Source organism: Podarcis filfolensis (genome assembly GCF_964270895.1).
Source record: "Podarcis filfolensis genome assembly, chromosome: 5".
Lineage (NCBI taxonomy): Eukaryota > Metazoa > Chordata > Lepidosauria > Squamata > Lacertidae > Podarcis > Podarcis filfolensis.
In genome coordinates, this window is record NC_139608.1 from 44,299,003 (window position 1) to 44,315,412 (window position 16,410).

A 16,410-nucleotide genomic window follows, 5' to 3' on the forward strand; every position below is an offset into this window, starting at 1 on the left:
GGTCAAAAATAGCATCTAGGGGCAGAATTTATCATATTTAAACCTACCAGGTATACATTTCCAAATTATCTGCCTGGCTTGCTCAGTATTTATTCCTACATATTTCCCCACTTTATTGTGCTAAATTACCGTAGTACAAACATTTTTACAGTAGTAGAAATCTTAAGAATCTTTAGAGGAGTCAACAAAGTTGGCCACGTTTGGCAGAAGCAGAAAAACATCTGATGGCTAGGGAAGCAGAAATCCTAACAGACATTTCAGGTACATCTTTTGAACAGCCTGTCTCCTGTTTGTCAGAGTGGATTACCGCCCTTTATCTAATGACACTAGAGATAACGGCAAGGACCTTGGAGCTAGATAAAACAGAAAGAGGGAGCTAGTAAGAAAAGAAAGGCAAAACAGAATATGATCAAGTGAAATGTCCTAAGTCCAGTCCATAAGAAATTGGACATTAGAGCTGCATTTATTTCTATGTGTTTCCCCCACTTCCCCCTCTTTACCTTCCTAACTTATTACAAACATTAAAAAATGGCAAATTAGCATCTAATTAAAACACCACGGTGCAAACACACACATTTTATCTGCATTTCAGACCACCTGCCTGTTTCCTATGGGCAGAATCCAAGGCTGTGCTCACTTTTCTCTCCTTCCCATTGCAGTCCCGAGTGGCCTCAAAATCTGCTCTGCAGAGCCCAACCCTCCAGAGCACATTTTGAGGGTGCATGGAAGGCTTCAGAGGACGGTGAAGTCCCTCTGCACATGTGGAAGCCTGTTCTGCGCATACAGACAACACTAGATACAACTCTATGTATCCACACCATTAAATGCCACAAATTATGATCAGATGAAATTTATTCCAGTTTATTAACATTGGAAGCAAAATGTTAACGAATTCCATTGCTGTAAAACAATTCTTCACAGTCCTGAGATAATTCAAAAGTGACTGCCTAGAGATATCCTGATGTGACCTTCGCTGCTGCAGTTCTAGACTTCAGATATTAAATGTTTCAGTGGCTTTAAATAAATGATTGCAAAGCTGCTTCCCCTCTACCTCAAAGTGCTTCGAATATTAAATGCCTAATTCTGCTACTTCAGTGCTAAGTCCTAAAGCTTCAATACTAATTGTTCGGGTGGAATTCAGGTGATAGCTGTAAAACTCAAGGGAATAGAAATACAAAGAAAAGAAGCAATTTGTTCTCAACCACCCTTTTAAGAAGCATCTGTAGCATTTGTGATTATATCCATTAATCCCTGTGATGTAAGGAAATATATTACAGATAAGGGGGTGGGAATCCCATCTGCCAGCAGTGTTCTAAATCTATTTTAGACTTAAGTTTGGAATCAAATCAGTGTTACACTAGTGTTGCAACAATGAATATAACTGATTTGACCCTTTCTGGAAACAGGAAGATCATTATATTGCTGTAAATATTCCCCTAAAGAACACACTAAAGTCTGGTTAAAGCAAGGGAAAGAAACCTTTCTGATGTTTTTAAAGAATTACATGCCTTGAATGGGGTGCATGCAAGTTATTTCCCTGACACCACAATCCAATGAATATGTATCTCAGAAGTTCCACAAAGTTTTATGCCGCTTACTCCCAAGTAAGCATGCCAGGAATTGGAAGGGAAAATAGAGGAAAACGAGACATAAGGGATGCAACTTGTGCATTAAGCACTGGATCTGTCAAGAGTTTTTGTCAGGCTCCAACACCTTGCTCTCCTGACCACCCGGCAGCATCTTTGGCAAGAGTTGCACACTAACTTATGTTATCCCGAAGTGTCATCCCGGTTGCATTACAAGCTCCACCAGCTGACACTGTACCGCATTAGATGACTAGGGGGATGAATGCAACTCTATTTGGCTCTATAAAGTCTCAGCCTCAGGGCCTGTTCTTCAGTCTGAGCAACTTGTCTCCTTGTAAGCAGATCCGGTCAGGCTGACCTCCTACTCACCAACTGCCCTTGCTGGAACTTTTGTCCGCCTGAGACCATGATGCTTTTCTTTGGCTCCCTGCCTTGCAAACAATTTGTTCTTTCTTCTTTTGGGGGTTCTGATACTGGTTCCGCTTCAGATGCTGAGCATTAACTTTAGATATACAGTGGTACCTGGGTTACAGATGCTTCAGGTTACAGACACTTCAGGTTACAGACTCTGCTAACCCAGAAATAGTACCTCGGGTTAAGAACTTTGCTTCAGGATGAGAACAGAAATCACGCGGTGGCAGCAGGAGGCCCCATTAGCTAAAGTGGTACCTCAGGTTAACAACAGTTTCAGGTTAAGAATGGACCTCCAGAACGAATTAAGTTCTTAACCCAAGGTACCACTGTACAGTGGTACGTCTGGATGTGAACGGGATCCGTTCCGGAGCCCGGTTCGCATCATGAGCAGAACGCAAGCCGTGTCTGAATGTCCCGCGATTCGCCGCATCTGCGCATGCACGTGACATCATTCTGAGTGTCTGCGCATGCGGCGAAACCCAGAAGTAACCTGTTCCATTACTTCCGGGTCGCCGCGGGACACAACCCGAAAAGATTTAACCCGAAGCGACTTTAACCCGTGGTATGACTGTACATGGTAAACAAAGCTACTGAGGAGCCAGTTGAAAAACTGCATGGGCTATTTATACAAATTATTGACCCCAATCTTCCCTTTGTTTATAAATTGCTCTCACTGTGCCTTTACCGTGCACCAGATATTATATTGGGCCCAATCACACTCTGATTTCTAGCAGAAGATGCATCAAACCAATGCTACTTCTAATTATCTCCCCAAAGCCCGTCTTCACTTACAATAAACACTTTCATCTGAGAGATTCCTCTGACAAGGGAACATTTTTGCAAGCTATATTAGTACATCTAAAGCAGTGAAATAGAAAATTCCTTTATAACTGTCACTCTCTCCCCACACTAATTCTCACTCAAAAGGCAGGCAGAAAGCAGCTTTTGGATGTCCTGATATTAGGATGGCAAGGCACTTACTATTTCAAAAAGATATTTTTCAGACATTACTACAACAGTCTTATCAAGTGAAGACAGCAGCTCACAGGCTGATTTCAATAAGAATATGTGAGTCCAGGGGGCAAGATGGCAACTGGAAGTGTTGGGAAGACGTGGTTTATTCAACTTTTTTTTAAAAAAAAATTGCAAATACTTAATGTAACACTTTTCAGTCCAAAGACTTTTAGAGTGCCTCAGCAGATGTCTAAAACAACAGCAGTCATAAAAACTCTAAAACCAGGACAGCTGGGACTACAGAATGTAAGCCTAAAAAGAAAAAAACGTAGTCTAAAATGCATGAGCACATAAGGTCTTCACCTGGTGCTGAAAGAACATCTAAGCTGGCACCAGGCAAGCTACCTTGGGGAGAACATCCCAAAGCCAGGGCACAATAGCAGCCAAGGCCCTACCTCTAATAATAACGGGGCTCATAAATTTACACCGGAAAGTAGGGGTGGCCAACCATTTTTGGGCCAATGGCTGCAATTAACTTTGGCCAACCACTTGGGGCGGGTCACCCCCCCAAAAAAAACCCAACCCCATCCTCAGTGATCTATGCAGATGAGAAGGGAGAAGATTGGAATCTCCACTGTAGTGCTAGGAAGAGAGGTTTAAACTCATCCTGCCAGCCTAGTATTCTGGTGCAGATGCAAATCATTCCTTCCCTGCTCATCCAATTTGTCTGATGAGCAGGGACAGGGTGATTTGAACCTCCAATGAAGTGCTTCTCCCAGCCCAGCACCATAACTCTTTTTTTCTTTTGCCATTGCCAGAATCAGTGTGGTTGGAAGGACAGCACACAGAAGAAACTATTTGACAGGCTGTGTCCGGCCTTCAGGATAGGGGCTTCCTGCAGTACAGCAAAACTGAAGAGGGATATGAGAATAGTAACATCAACAATATGTTCTGACAAGTAGTTACTGAAGCTGGACATTCTAGATATACTTCATTGCAATTAGTGAGCAAACAAGTATGAAAAGGAGAAATATTGTTCTCGGATTGACCATGTTAAAATTAAATAACACCTGATAACATTCAAAAATCATGTTGCAATTATGGCTCTTTGCTGCAGGCATAAAACTAATCATTCCCTCAGTGACCAAGACCAGGACTTTTGAGCATCAATAACAATAATAAATGAACTGCCAGCCTATGGGAAGAGAGAAAATCAAGGCTCTCTAGTGCCGTGTCCTAGCAAAGAACTCCTCTGGACTCAACCACAATTAAGCTGGGAATCCTTAGGGGCCTACTTCCAAGTAATATATCTAGGAAACAAGTGCAACATCAACTTTTATGTTCAACTGAAGTCTGTGGCATACAAGGCTTTTAAAGAGAGTGCTGCATGTTTCAGTAACAATGACAGAAGATGGAAGTTTTGCAGTTACTCTTTTAGCATGGGATGGGGTTTAAATATGCATTGTCATATCTTCTATCTGCACATTAATCTAAGCACACTTTGAAAATGAACAGAAGGTATATCAACAGAAACAAATAAACCTGAACAATCAAAGGCATTTGCAGACACAATTGAGAACAAAATATGTCTATCCCATCTTTGGAAAACAGATCACAACATATCACAAAATCAGTTCTGTAGGTTTTACAAATGTGCCCAATGAATTCACTTAGTGTACATTTTCATTACAAGAGAGCAACAAAACACACTCTGGAGTCTTAACACATCAGACCATTTGGGCAGATTAATGTTTTTAAAAGGCAGAATCAGAAACCTTTCTTTTAATTAGATGTGCAAATGCATCACGTGTATTAATGCAACTACAAGGACACATAATCCTTGAATCCTTTTCACCTTGCACATAATTGCCATTAAATCCTGTATTTTATAAAATGTGAAATTCAATATCAGGTTGTACCTGCTGAACAGCTGCACAATTTGGCAGAAGCCATGCTACACTCCCAGAACAAAAAATATGCCACCACCACGATGAAAGATGTAGCAGTGCAATTTTTCTGCCAGTGAAGATGGACGGAGTCATCAGTGGCATAAGGGAAGAACATTAGTACTTAGATTGTTTTATAATCTTAAAATATCATGGCCACACCCCCAATTATGGTGAAGTTTTAGACTAGACCTAGAGCTGTTGACACAGAATTTCTATCCTATTGACCTTCCAGACCACAACCAAGCATAAGGTATGGTGTGATCAATCACAGCATAGAACTACCAGTATATAAACCCTGGACAGGGAGACCATATCTCAGACAGACAAGGTGCAGGCCTGGGGTTGTACAGAGAGAGTTCCACCTCATTAGCAACAGCAGTGATGAGGCTGCTCCTAGCTGTTCCTCTGTAAGAATATCAACCTATTTGCTCCAGGCATGGCTGCTGTATCCTTTGTTCCTACCATGGAACAGAGTGCCATCATGGACACTGCAGCTGATATTTAGCTACATTTCAAGCAATGGCCCAAGGTACAAGAGTCCTGGTGGGCTGACTTGTTGGAAACCCTAAACATGTGTACTTCTTCTTCAGAATCGCCTCCATTTTGGAGGCTGTTCAATAAAGGGTTATGACTTTGCCACATTTGTTGCTATGGTGTGGTAGATGGGGATCCCTTTCTCACACTCTAGAAGGCTATGGCTTCATTTGGCTTCGGAATGACAGTATAAGGTGGGGAGATGGTCGATATGCTTGATGGGCTCAGGACAGTGGTCCCATCTCACTACTCATTCAGGTTCCCTGGACTGAGACGGAGGCAGGATTTTCAAGGTACACAAGTGCATAGCTGTTGCCACCAGGATGTTAGAGGGAGGGATGCTGAAGGGGAGAAGGGCCAAATCTGAGTGGCTACATGGCAACATGACACCTTCATGTTGCCTATGTGATCCTGAAATGAGACTGCCATAGAAGGAAGCTATTTTGTTTTTAAAAATGGTGCTAAAGCTGCAAACCAGAGACAGCAAACAGCACATGTAAAAGGTAAACAAAAAGATATGTTGTCGAACATTTCACTGAAAACTCTGTTTTGCCCCTCAAAACATCACAGAGAGAAATACAGCAAAGTGCTATTTAAAAATCTATGTGGAGGAGTGGAAATAACTTTAAAGCTCTTATAATACAACACATTGGCTTGCCCTCTTACATTTGACTTTTCTTCTTTGGTTTCCTCTTCTGTGCTTGCTTGCTGTTGCCTCAGTGTGTGTTACATAAATTCTTTGATGCAACAAGTGTGGCTTTTCCAAGTTACATAATGCCTTGTGAAATGCACTGCATGGAGAACGGTAAAAACCTCACTCGCATTCTTGCTGCTAGGAAGCAGACTTTCAGTGTGAGCAAGAGAGTAGAGGAGTGTCATAGCCAACAATATGGTGCAAACAATTAGCACAGCATACCTGGCAGCCAGGATCAAGGTCCATCTTTCTTCTGAGAAATTTCTCCACATGTCCAATTGTTGCCTCTCCTGAAACCCGTACAAACTTCTTTTCCAGTGGCTGGAAGGAGGAAACAGATTTCATACTGTAAGGCTGTTCAGTAATGAAGGGGGCAATTCTAATCAGGTTCTTTAACAAGGACTTTATCCTTGTTGTTGTTGTTGTTATTAGATGAAACCAGTAAGTCATTTTCACAAATTTCCCCCTTAAACAGCTTTTTTCAGCAGTAAGACGATGTTGTTCAGCTGCAACCCACAGTTCCACTATTTTTCCTCTTCCACCCACAATCTCACTGCACATGTATCTTGTGTATTTAGTTCTTCTTCCCATAAGCTAAAGGAGGCATAGATGGTTCTCCCTGTTCCATGTTATCCTCACCACAATGCTGTGAGTTAGGCTAGGCTGAGAGCTAGCAATAGGTTCAAGGGTCCCAGTGAGCTTCATGGCTGAGTGGTAATTAGAAGCTGGATTGTCTTAGTCTGAGGTGGTGATCACTACACCACATTGGCTCTCAAATACATATATGTACCATTTTTATTTATTTCTTTACAAATTTCTACCCTTCACAGATAGCTCACAGACATAATTAAAAACATGATGTTCTGGGCATTGTTTAATCACTAGCCCATTTCTATAGAATACAGTCTAGCTGTTCACTCTTTAAAACAGGAGCAACTGACCAGCAACTCTTCAGATGTTGTTTGACTGGAGCATCTAAAAGGCTACAGGCTGGCCACCATGCTTCAGAGGCAGTCATAATGTCCAGTGCGCCTGGTCCCTCAAACTAAAATATTACATCCCTGCCTTTGCAACATTCCTTTATCTTTATAAATTACAGATTTGCAAAAAAGCAGTATATACTCCAGGACAGAATCATTGGCTTTCTCAATGCAACATTTAGTTTTACTTATGCATGTCGTAACAATGAAGCAAAGGAAGATAAATTTAAGCAGTATTTGTACCTTAAATTTCCCAGACAGATCATTAGCTCTGAAAGAAAAAGAGAATTAACATAATAAATATGTCTGAGCTACATCTGGATTTGCAGGCTCAAACTGCTAAATCAATACAATGCCATTAGTTACAGAGTTTTTCTGTGATATATGTGTGTGTAATTTATATGCTCTTCAGGTCCTTGGATTATGCTTGGAAGCTTAGAACATTACCAGTTATCATCCTTATCATAATCTCCTGTTAAAAGCAGGCAGCAGCACTCACAAGTTGTAGCAATTAGACAGGCTTTAAAAGTAGTGAAAGGAAAAACTGCAGTAGTTGATTCAAGTAGTTCCTAAGGCATACACCACAGGGGTAAGTTTCCTATCTTCAAGGAAGGGGAAACATTTTCTGAATCAGATGCAACCCATAAGAAAAAACTATCATCACAGAAGTTCCTTAAACTGGATTCAGGAACAACCCTAATTAACAGACCTGCTTAGAGAGTGTGGATGACCCTAGCAGGAAGAGCCAAGGTCACCTCATTTAAGTCAGGCAGGTTGTTAATCACCACCATTTCAATTCCATCTGCACTCCATAGTTAGTCCTCATTCAGTCTGGTTCAGCATTTAGATACTGCTTTACACTTGCTATTGCTGCTCTGCTGAGAACGCATATTGGTGTAATTAGAATACTGATATCATCATTCCTCAAGTTTGAGATTATTTCACCACATAGTTCATATATGTTTAGATCAGCGCACTTTGAGAATTGGTCTCAAGAGAAGACAATGGCCCAGTTCAGACAAACATATATAGGCTTCATAGGCACAAATATGCAGTTTAATATTCTGGCTTGCTTTGATCCAGGTAGGCACAAGCTTCCTGGTTCAGGAGCAACTGGAAACTATTGAACTAGGCCAGTGTATTTAAAATATACATGCATATTTTTAAAAGCTTCAATGACAAACTGCTTTCTTTATACTGACACAGAAACAAATAGAATTACAGCCACTGTATTACCTTTATATTGAAGAATTCTGTATTAGGAAAAACAGTGAACTTGACTTTAGTAGAACTAACCGTGTAATTTAAGTCTACTTTTAGAGATCAATCTAAAAGTGTGCAAGACTGGGTGCTGAGCAGAACAATCATATGCACAATCAGCTGTCAAATTGTTTTTCAGAGGATTAACTGCTTTTCCTTTAGATACATGGAGACAAATTCACTTGCAGACAAGAATTTTGTCTTTCAAAAAACTGTAAGTCAACCCTTTATCTTCATGAATGTCTAAAAGACAGATGGAAAAACCATGTTATTTCCAAAGCAGAAGATATCACAGTTTTTCCATTCCCAGGATTGGGGTGTCTGATACCCTTTTACTACCATAGGAAGGACTGGACCATTTCAAGATATGAATTGAATGATATGGAAGAGATAATAAACAAAATTGCTCCCAGAAAATGACAAAATGTAAAACAAAACAAAACGTGTAACAGATATACATATACTACTACGACAACAACTATTGGTAATTACATTTGTAAACAACCCTTCATCCGTAGATCTCAGGGCAGTTCACAACATTAAAAGTTGCTCATTAAAAGTACTGTTAACTGGCACACACACCATTACAAACAGCAATTCTGAACCAGGGTGATGCTGGATTAAGGCCCATTGAGACCCACGATCAGCACAGATGCTCCTTGAGCCAGTCACCATCTCTCAGCCTAACCTACCTCAGAGCATTGTTGTAAGAATAAAATGGGGGAGGGGCTTAAAGAGAACCACCTATAGTATTCAAAATGATTTTTGACTTATTGGAAATTCTTTTGATAAGTGCTTAAACTAAGGTTGCAATAGTTCATAGCATTACAAGTGTCTCATTTTAAAAAGGGGGGAAAGTACAGATCACCATTCTTTTAGACGACAATATCCAATGTGACACCCTCAAGAAGTTTGAGTCTACAACCAACCTCTACCACTGACCACACAACTTTGTTGAATGCAAAATGGATATGTTAAATTAGAGAAAAACTATTACTGCACATGTCCAGAAACACATTGGCTTGTCTTTTAGCAATAATCACTTCAGTGTTTGCCAGTTGTCACTGCCACCTAGTGGTTAAAAACAGGCAAAGAAGGTTAGGCACCCCAAGTTACAGAACGTTTGGTCAGGCATGGTTTGATAAAATAGAACTGTCTTTACTCATACTGTACACTTCATCAGAAAAGGTATAATGAGGGTTCTACATGTGCCTACTATAGAAAATTGCAGTCTGTTTCTGTAAGAACTGAACTTTTATTCAATAAATCAATCTGTAGAGATAAGAAAACCTTTCAGAACGGTGCAGAAATTCAAGATGAATCTACATCCATGGGGAAAGGAAAGATGGTTTTTGTAAGCCAAGAGTTCTACAAATAGAATTGCTAATCTGAATGTCTTCCATTAGCTCTCGATCTAATTACTGGAAAAAAAAAAAGCTAATGTTGCAACTGAATGCCAAGGCCAACATATCCTTTTACGTCCATGTCTTTAAAACACTACTTGTAAGTTAAAACTCAACCTACTAAAAGTCTGCTTTTACTTACCCAATGAACTCAAGGAGTAGTGACATGTCAAGCTCTGGAGGGATACGGAAAACCGAGCCTACAACTTTACGGGGCCTCCCCCTGGCTATAGCAATTGGCTGTGGAACAGCTAGAATAGTAGAAGAAAAACAAAACTAGAAAGCAAAGAATATATTTCCCACCTATAACAGGATACATGATGAAATAACAAGTTGCACAGACTCGTATCTTAGTTCAGAAATGCACCACCTAATTGCTATTGGGGCTATTTAAATGTTTTTACTAACTCAAGAGGGACAACACTTTTTTCTGTGATTAATGTAGCATTTTGTTACAATTTTAACCCACATTTTCTTTTAACCCACTGGCCTGGTTCACGTGACATGGTAAGCCAAACCATGCTTACATGGATTACAATTATTACATGAGCTGCTGGAGAAAGGAGCTTGCAACCACTTTGCTCCTTCCCAATCTTTTTTACTTCTGTACTATGCTGAGCTAAGCCAAGATTTGGCTTAGCATGTCATCCAAACTGGGCCTTGTGTTTTAGATCTTATCTTACTAAACCACAAGCTATAGCCAAGGACCTATAGTTAACACAACGCAAGTAGCTGTCACAAGGAAGATGGAGCAAGCTTGTTTTCTTCCGCTCTGGAGGCTAGGACCTGAACCAATGGATTCAAGTTACAAGAAAGGAGATTCCGACTAAACATCAGGAAGAACTTTCTGCCAGTAAGACTGTTTGACAGTGGAACAGTCTTTCTTGGAACTCTCCTTCCTTGGAGGTTTTTAAACAGAGGTTGGCTGGCCATCCACCTGTCATGGATGCTTTAGTTGAGATTCCTGTATTACAGGGAGTTGGACTAGACTCTCAGGGTCCCTTCCAACTCTACAATTCTGATTCTATGATACAGCATGAGCACAGTTCTCTACCATTTTAACAAGAATCACTGTTAACTTAGTAACTGGCTAGTAAGCCAAAGTTATCGGTGGATGCAAATATTCTCCTATATTAGATGAATTTGGACAGGTCTTGATGTCATAAATGCACAGGAAGAGTTCATAAGCAATGGATATCCCAAATTCCCAAAGGGTGCCACAGACAAGAAAGTGGTCACATTTGCTACGATGGTCTGATCTAATCATATATATTGTGCTGTGCATGCATGATCTAGTAATCCCTTCTCTACTCTTCACTCTATTTTGAGCCTTAAAAACCCTAGCTGTCTTTCACAGACATGAACAAAATCCCTACACAATTCTTCTTAGCAAAAAATGCTGACTACGTAATTCATTTGTGAATATCACAACTCTAAACTGCCCTGCTATCTTATAGCACATTAATAAGAGAATCTTTAAGCTAGTTAATTAAGCTTAATAATACTCTTGTGGGGCAGATAAGTTACTGTACTATTATTTTCATTCTGGTGGGGTGGGAAAAGGAAACATTAAACAGCTTAATCAGGTTCAATGAACAATGACAATTGCTCAGTCAATCATCTGTCATCCTTCTAAATACTGTACCAATTACACTATCCTACTTAGAACACGTTTCATGATCATACCCATGGGACATCCCCTAGCATCAGCCTGACCATAGTCTGTGGTTAGAAAGCTGAGCTACCTGATCCACTGGAATAAAGCGGCATGACAATTCTTACATACATATTTTTAAATAGCAATGCTGCTACTATAGTTGTTATAAAAACTTACCAGGCTTAGGTATTTCCAAACCTCTCTCTCGGTAGAAATCATGCATTTGCTTTTTCTCTCCTAAAAAAATGCAATACAAAATATTTTTGCTATGTTTGCTCCACATAGAAAATACAATGCATAGATGTGTGCAGAATCTGTGGCTCTCAGTATGTTATTGGGCTCCAACCCCCTCCGGCTCCAGCCAGGAAGGCGAACTATCAGGGATGATGGGAGTTGTAGTTCAACAACAGCTGGAGAGCACAGGTTCCCCCAACCCCAGTATAGATATATTTTCTCAAACTAGTTGGTTAGAGATACAAAACATGCAAACTAAAGAATCCATCATTATCATTCAGCAGGATTTTCATACATTTATAGTACTGTGTCATCTAAAGATTCTTAAGTCAGCAAAAAGAGAGGAAAAGTCTTAAAACAGAAGCAGTTAAGATATATAAGGTAAAGGTAAAGGGACCCCTGACCGTTAGGTCCAGTCGCGGATGACTCTGGGGTTGCGGCGCTCATCTCGCTTTACTGGCCAAGGGAGCCGGCGTACAGCTTCCGGGTCATGTGGCCAGCATGACGGAGCCGCTTCTGGCGAACCAGAGCAGCGCACGGAAATGCCGTTTACCTTCCCGCCGGAGCGGTGCCTATTTATCTACTTGCACTTTGACGTGCTTTCGAACTGCTAGGTTGGCAGGAGCAGGGACCGAGCAACAGGAGCTCACCCCGTCGTAGGGATTCGAACCGCCGACCTTCTGATCAGCAAGCCCTAGGCTCTAGAATCAGACTCCTTTGCCCAGCCACTGTTCACAATATTTAAAGCTCTTCTCTACAACCAAAATGCCTACCAACCTTATAAAATGAAAGCTGAGGATCTCAGATGGTTGTGTGACAAACTACATTATGGGGTTCATGCTTCTGCAGTCACAGAAAACAGACACAGCCCTTATATCAAGAACCAAGGCAATTTAGGAATTATCTAATTCGCAGCTAACACATTCTCTGGTGAATCTTATCTTTAATTTTTATAAATAGCACTAGGCTCAAAATAAAAGACTTACTTTCTTCCAAGCTGACAACTAATTTATACACTATGTCTTGCAACTGTCGATCCAGCCTACGGAAGTAGAATAAAAAGATTAATTAAATTAGTGATTGAATATGGGTTGTGGTAGTGAACTGTTGAAGAGCCGCAGGAGAGGAACTAGAAGCTATTTTCAATGGCATACCTAGATTTGCAGGTTTCCCTATCTTGGGAAAGATTTGAGGTTCAAGCCAAAATATCTCAGTTACAAAAGCAGCTTTACAACCATCTTTGAAGCAATGCACTGGTGCACCAGAGGAAATAAGAAGTCTCAAACAACCCTTGTGTGGGAAAGTTTCAAGACCAGGGAGGCAAATCTTTTGGATATGCAAAACTTTTGTTGGTAAACAATAAAGGGAATTAAGAATTGTGTGAGGTGCTAGACCTTTTATGAGACAGCAACGTTTCCCTCCAGTGCATATAGCAAGTTAGAAGTATTTTTCAAGTTCCAATAATATATTTTAGTCCAAAATAGAAATACCAGTGTTATCTGAAAACCATTGCTTCTTTTTCATACACACACACACAAAATATAGATAAACAATTATAATTAAAATATATTACCTGATATTATAAAGGGGTTGCGTCTGATGTACTACAATGTTGCATTTTGGGCATCTGTTACTGTAGTAAAAATGTCTTACTATGCAGCTTTTACAGACTGTAGAAGATAAATTTTGCAGTTACAGGCCTATAATGTAGTAGTACACAAGTTCCAAAGATAATACAGAATATATAACATGTGTCACCTAAAATGCAGAGCAACTGTAGAAATAAAATGTGTGCGTGTGGAGGATAAAAACTTTTTCAGTCGATTTCTGCCCTACTTTTCGATACAAAATTTCAAAGGCTTACTAAAATCTTACTGAAAAAAGTTATTAAGAATAAGTCTTGAATAGTGGTATGCAATATGTACTGTATTTTTCGCACCATAGGGCGCACCGGACCATAGGGCACACCCAGTTTTTAGGGGGGGAAATCAAGAAAAAAAATCCCCCCCAGCCCCAAAGAGCAGCGTACAGGCTGAGCACAACCTCTCCCTGCCGGAGGGGTTGCGGCGGCTATGGCACAAGCCAAGGCAGCGAGCAGGATGGATCCCGCTCGCTGTTTTGGCTTCCCCTTTAGCCCCGTGCAGCCTCTCCTTGCCAGGAGAGGCTGCGTGGGGCTAAAGACTCCATAGCCCCGTGCAGCCTCTCCTTGCCGGAGGGGTTCCGCGCAGCTATGTAGCAAGCCAAAGCAGCAAGCAGGATGGATCCCGCTCGCTGTTTTGGCTTCCCCTTTAGCCCCGCGCAGCCTCTCCCTCCCAGGAGAGGCTGCGTGGGGCTAAAGCCTCCATAGCCCCATGCAGCCTCTCCTTGCCGGGAGACACTGCGCAGGGCTTTCCTGGCTTTACTGGGAGGTGGGGGGATTCACCCACCTCCCGCAAAACCGGCAGAAGCCGCGCAACTCCTTTAAAGAGATCGCGGCTTCTCCTGGCTTTTCTGGGAGGTAGGAGAAGGGACTGATGCGGCCAGTCAGTCCCTTCTCCCTCCTGTGGAAAAGCCCGCAAGAGCGCACGGAGCTTGTGTGCAGCTCTTGGGGGCTTTTCCCGCTTGCCTCCCCCCTGCATTCGCTCCATAGGACGCACACACATTTTCCCTTGCTTTTTAGGAGGGGAAAAGTGCGTCCTATGGTGCGAAAAATACGGTATTTACTTGATATCAATCTCTCCCTTTTCATACTGAAGGATCCACAACATGTTTACATAAAATAATACAATTTTTATTAAGGTTGATTCTAGGTCAGGCATAGGCAAACTCGGCCCTCCAGATGTCTTGGGACTACAATTCCCATCATCCCTGACCACTGATCCTGTTAGCTAGGGATGATGAGAGTTGTAGTCCCAAAACATCTGGAGGGCTGAGTTTGCCTATGCTTGTTCTAGCTGCTCCAACTCCCAATGCTACTCTGAGGTGGTATATAACCCTCCCCCTCAAATTACTGCAACTCTTCCCACTGTCTTTTATCCCTCTTACTTTCCCAGCTGCTGCAAACGGAATGGTCTGTTGCCTGGCTGGGCACTCCTTATTCCTTTCACTGTCAAAATGCATATCATCTCACAGTCCAAGAACCGAAAGGGAGGAGCCAGGTGCAGCAGCTGCACCTAAAGCAAGCTACTTTGAGGTAGAACATGTGCTTTCATGCAGAAAGCCCTGGGTTCAATCTTTGGCATCTATATTGTGTGTGTTTTTAGGATCAAATACCAGAGAATGTGAAACACCTCTACCAGAACTTAGAAAGCTGCTGTCAGGCAGAGTAGATAAACAAATACTCTGCCCCAATTAAAGGCAACTTCCTAGGTTCCTAACCAGCAGGCAATATGAAGACTCTGGGCTGGGCAAGTATGGAATAAATACAAGGAAAACTACTATTTCTTGGTCTGCACAGCAGTAACATCTGTGTGCGGTACCTCAGGCTTCAGCTGTCACCCAATGACTCCAGGGATTTTGGATTACATAACCCACTCCAGATCTGCATCTGCATATGGTCATCTACAGCCTAGCCATGACAATCAGGTTAAGGAGCAGCAGAAGGTCAGGGCAGCTATTTAAGTAGAAGAAAATGTGCTAAGATCTATTTAGGAAGCTGAATATGAAAGGCAAATAAAGGAATGATTTATTTTAATTTATTTCAGAACATGATCATGGAGAATTTTGGGGTGGAGGGTAGTATAATCCAAGACATACTGTAGCTAGATTGTTTAGAATTTCCAGGACGCCTCTTAAAGGCATCCACCACCATGCAGTTACCACAATTAATACAACATTGTTTTACATTATCACCAAAATGTACTTAGGCTTGATATTTCTACATAGATAACATCAAAGCTTCTGTTGAGTAAGAAATTAATATTAGTACTTACATGTATGAAGGCACTCTGTAATGGTTGTGGCATCTATGAAGTACCCTTTGCAGATAGAACACATTATATATGGTGTCAGCTCAGAGAGGTTAATCATGCGCTGCAAACGTGAAAAAAGGAGGGAAATAGCAATTTTAAAAGTTTTGCTTGTTACCAATACAAAGATGTATATTGTTTATTGTTTGATTAAAGCACAGCATTAGAAGTGAAGTGGGGATTTCCCTGAACACGTTTTTTTTAATTTTGTTGTGAACTGCTTTGGGAACCATTTAAGTGAAAGCATATGTAAACATATAGAATAAATAAAATTAAGAGCATAAGAAGAGCTTCCTGGAACAGGCCAATGGCCAATGGCTCATCTTGTCCAGTATCCTGTTATCACAGTGGCCAACCATATGCTCATGGGAAACCTGCAAGCAGAACCTGAGCATCAGAACATTCTCCCTTCCTGCAGTTTCCAGCAACTGGTATTCAGAAACATTACTGTCTCTAGCCATGGGAGATGGTGAGGAATATTTCACTGGGGACACACAAAAGATGTCACATTGTGAGAAAACACAGAGCAAGCAAAACGTATATAGGAAAGGGCCATAAACTCTGTGGTAGGTCATCTGCTTTGCATGCAGAAAATCACAGTTCAATCCTCGACATCTCTAGGTAGGGCTTTGGGAGACCATTGCTCAAAACTCTGAAGAGTTGCTGCCCGTCAGTGTGCACAATATTGAGCTAAATGTACCAATGGTCTGACTTGGTATAAGGAAGCTTCCCTTGTTCCTGATCCCACCGTTCCCAAGGAACTCACAGGGGAAGATTAGGTAAGAGAAAGAAGCCCAA

The 16,410-nt window shown here is 41.3% G+C and overlaps 1 protein-coding gene across 2 annotated transcripts in view; it reads right to left on the reverse strand.

The window, feature by feature from the left end:
• The window catches only part of PCGF6 (polycomb group ring finger 6), a 28,563-nt gene that overhangs the window by 11,301 nt on the left and 852 nt on the right, over positions 1-16,410 (reverse strand). Inside the window, exons 2-8 of one of the 2 annotated variants that reach the window (XM_083616462.1) lie at positions 15,577-15,676; positions 13,239-13,335; positions 12,652-12,707; positions 11,609-11,668; positions 9,917-10,025; positions 7,355-7,382; positions 6,354-6,452 (exon numbers count right to left, since the gene is read on the reverse strand). In XM_083616462.1, coding sequence (XP_083472588.1) covers positions 6,354-6,452; positions 7,355-7,382; positions 9,917-10,025; positions 11,609-11,668; positions 12,652-12,707; positions 13,239-13,335; positions 15,577-15,676 — 549 coding nt within the window. The remainder of the gene's footprint in view (positions 1-6,353; positions 6,453-7,354; positions 7,383-9,916; positions 10,026-11,608; positions 11,669-12,651; positions 12,708-13,238; positions 13,336-15,576; positions 15,677-16,410) is intronic. The other variant, XM_083616463.1, reaches the window with a different exon arrangement.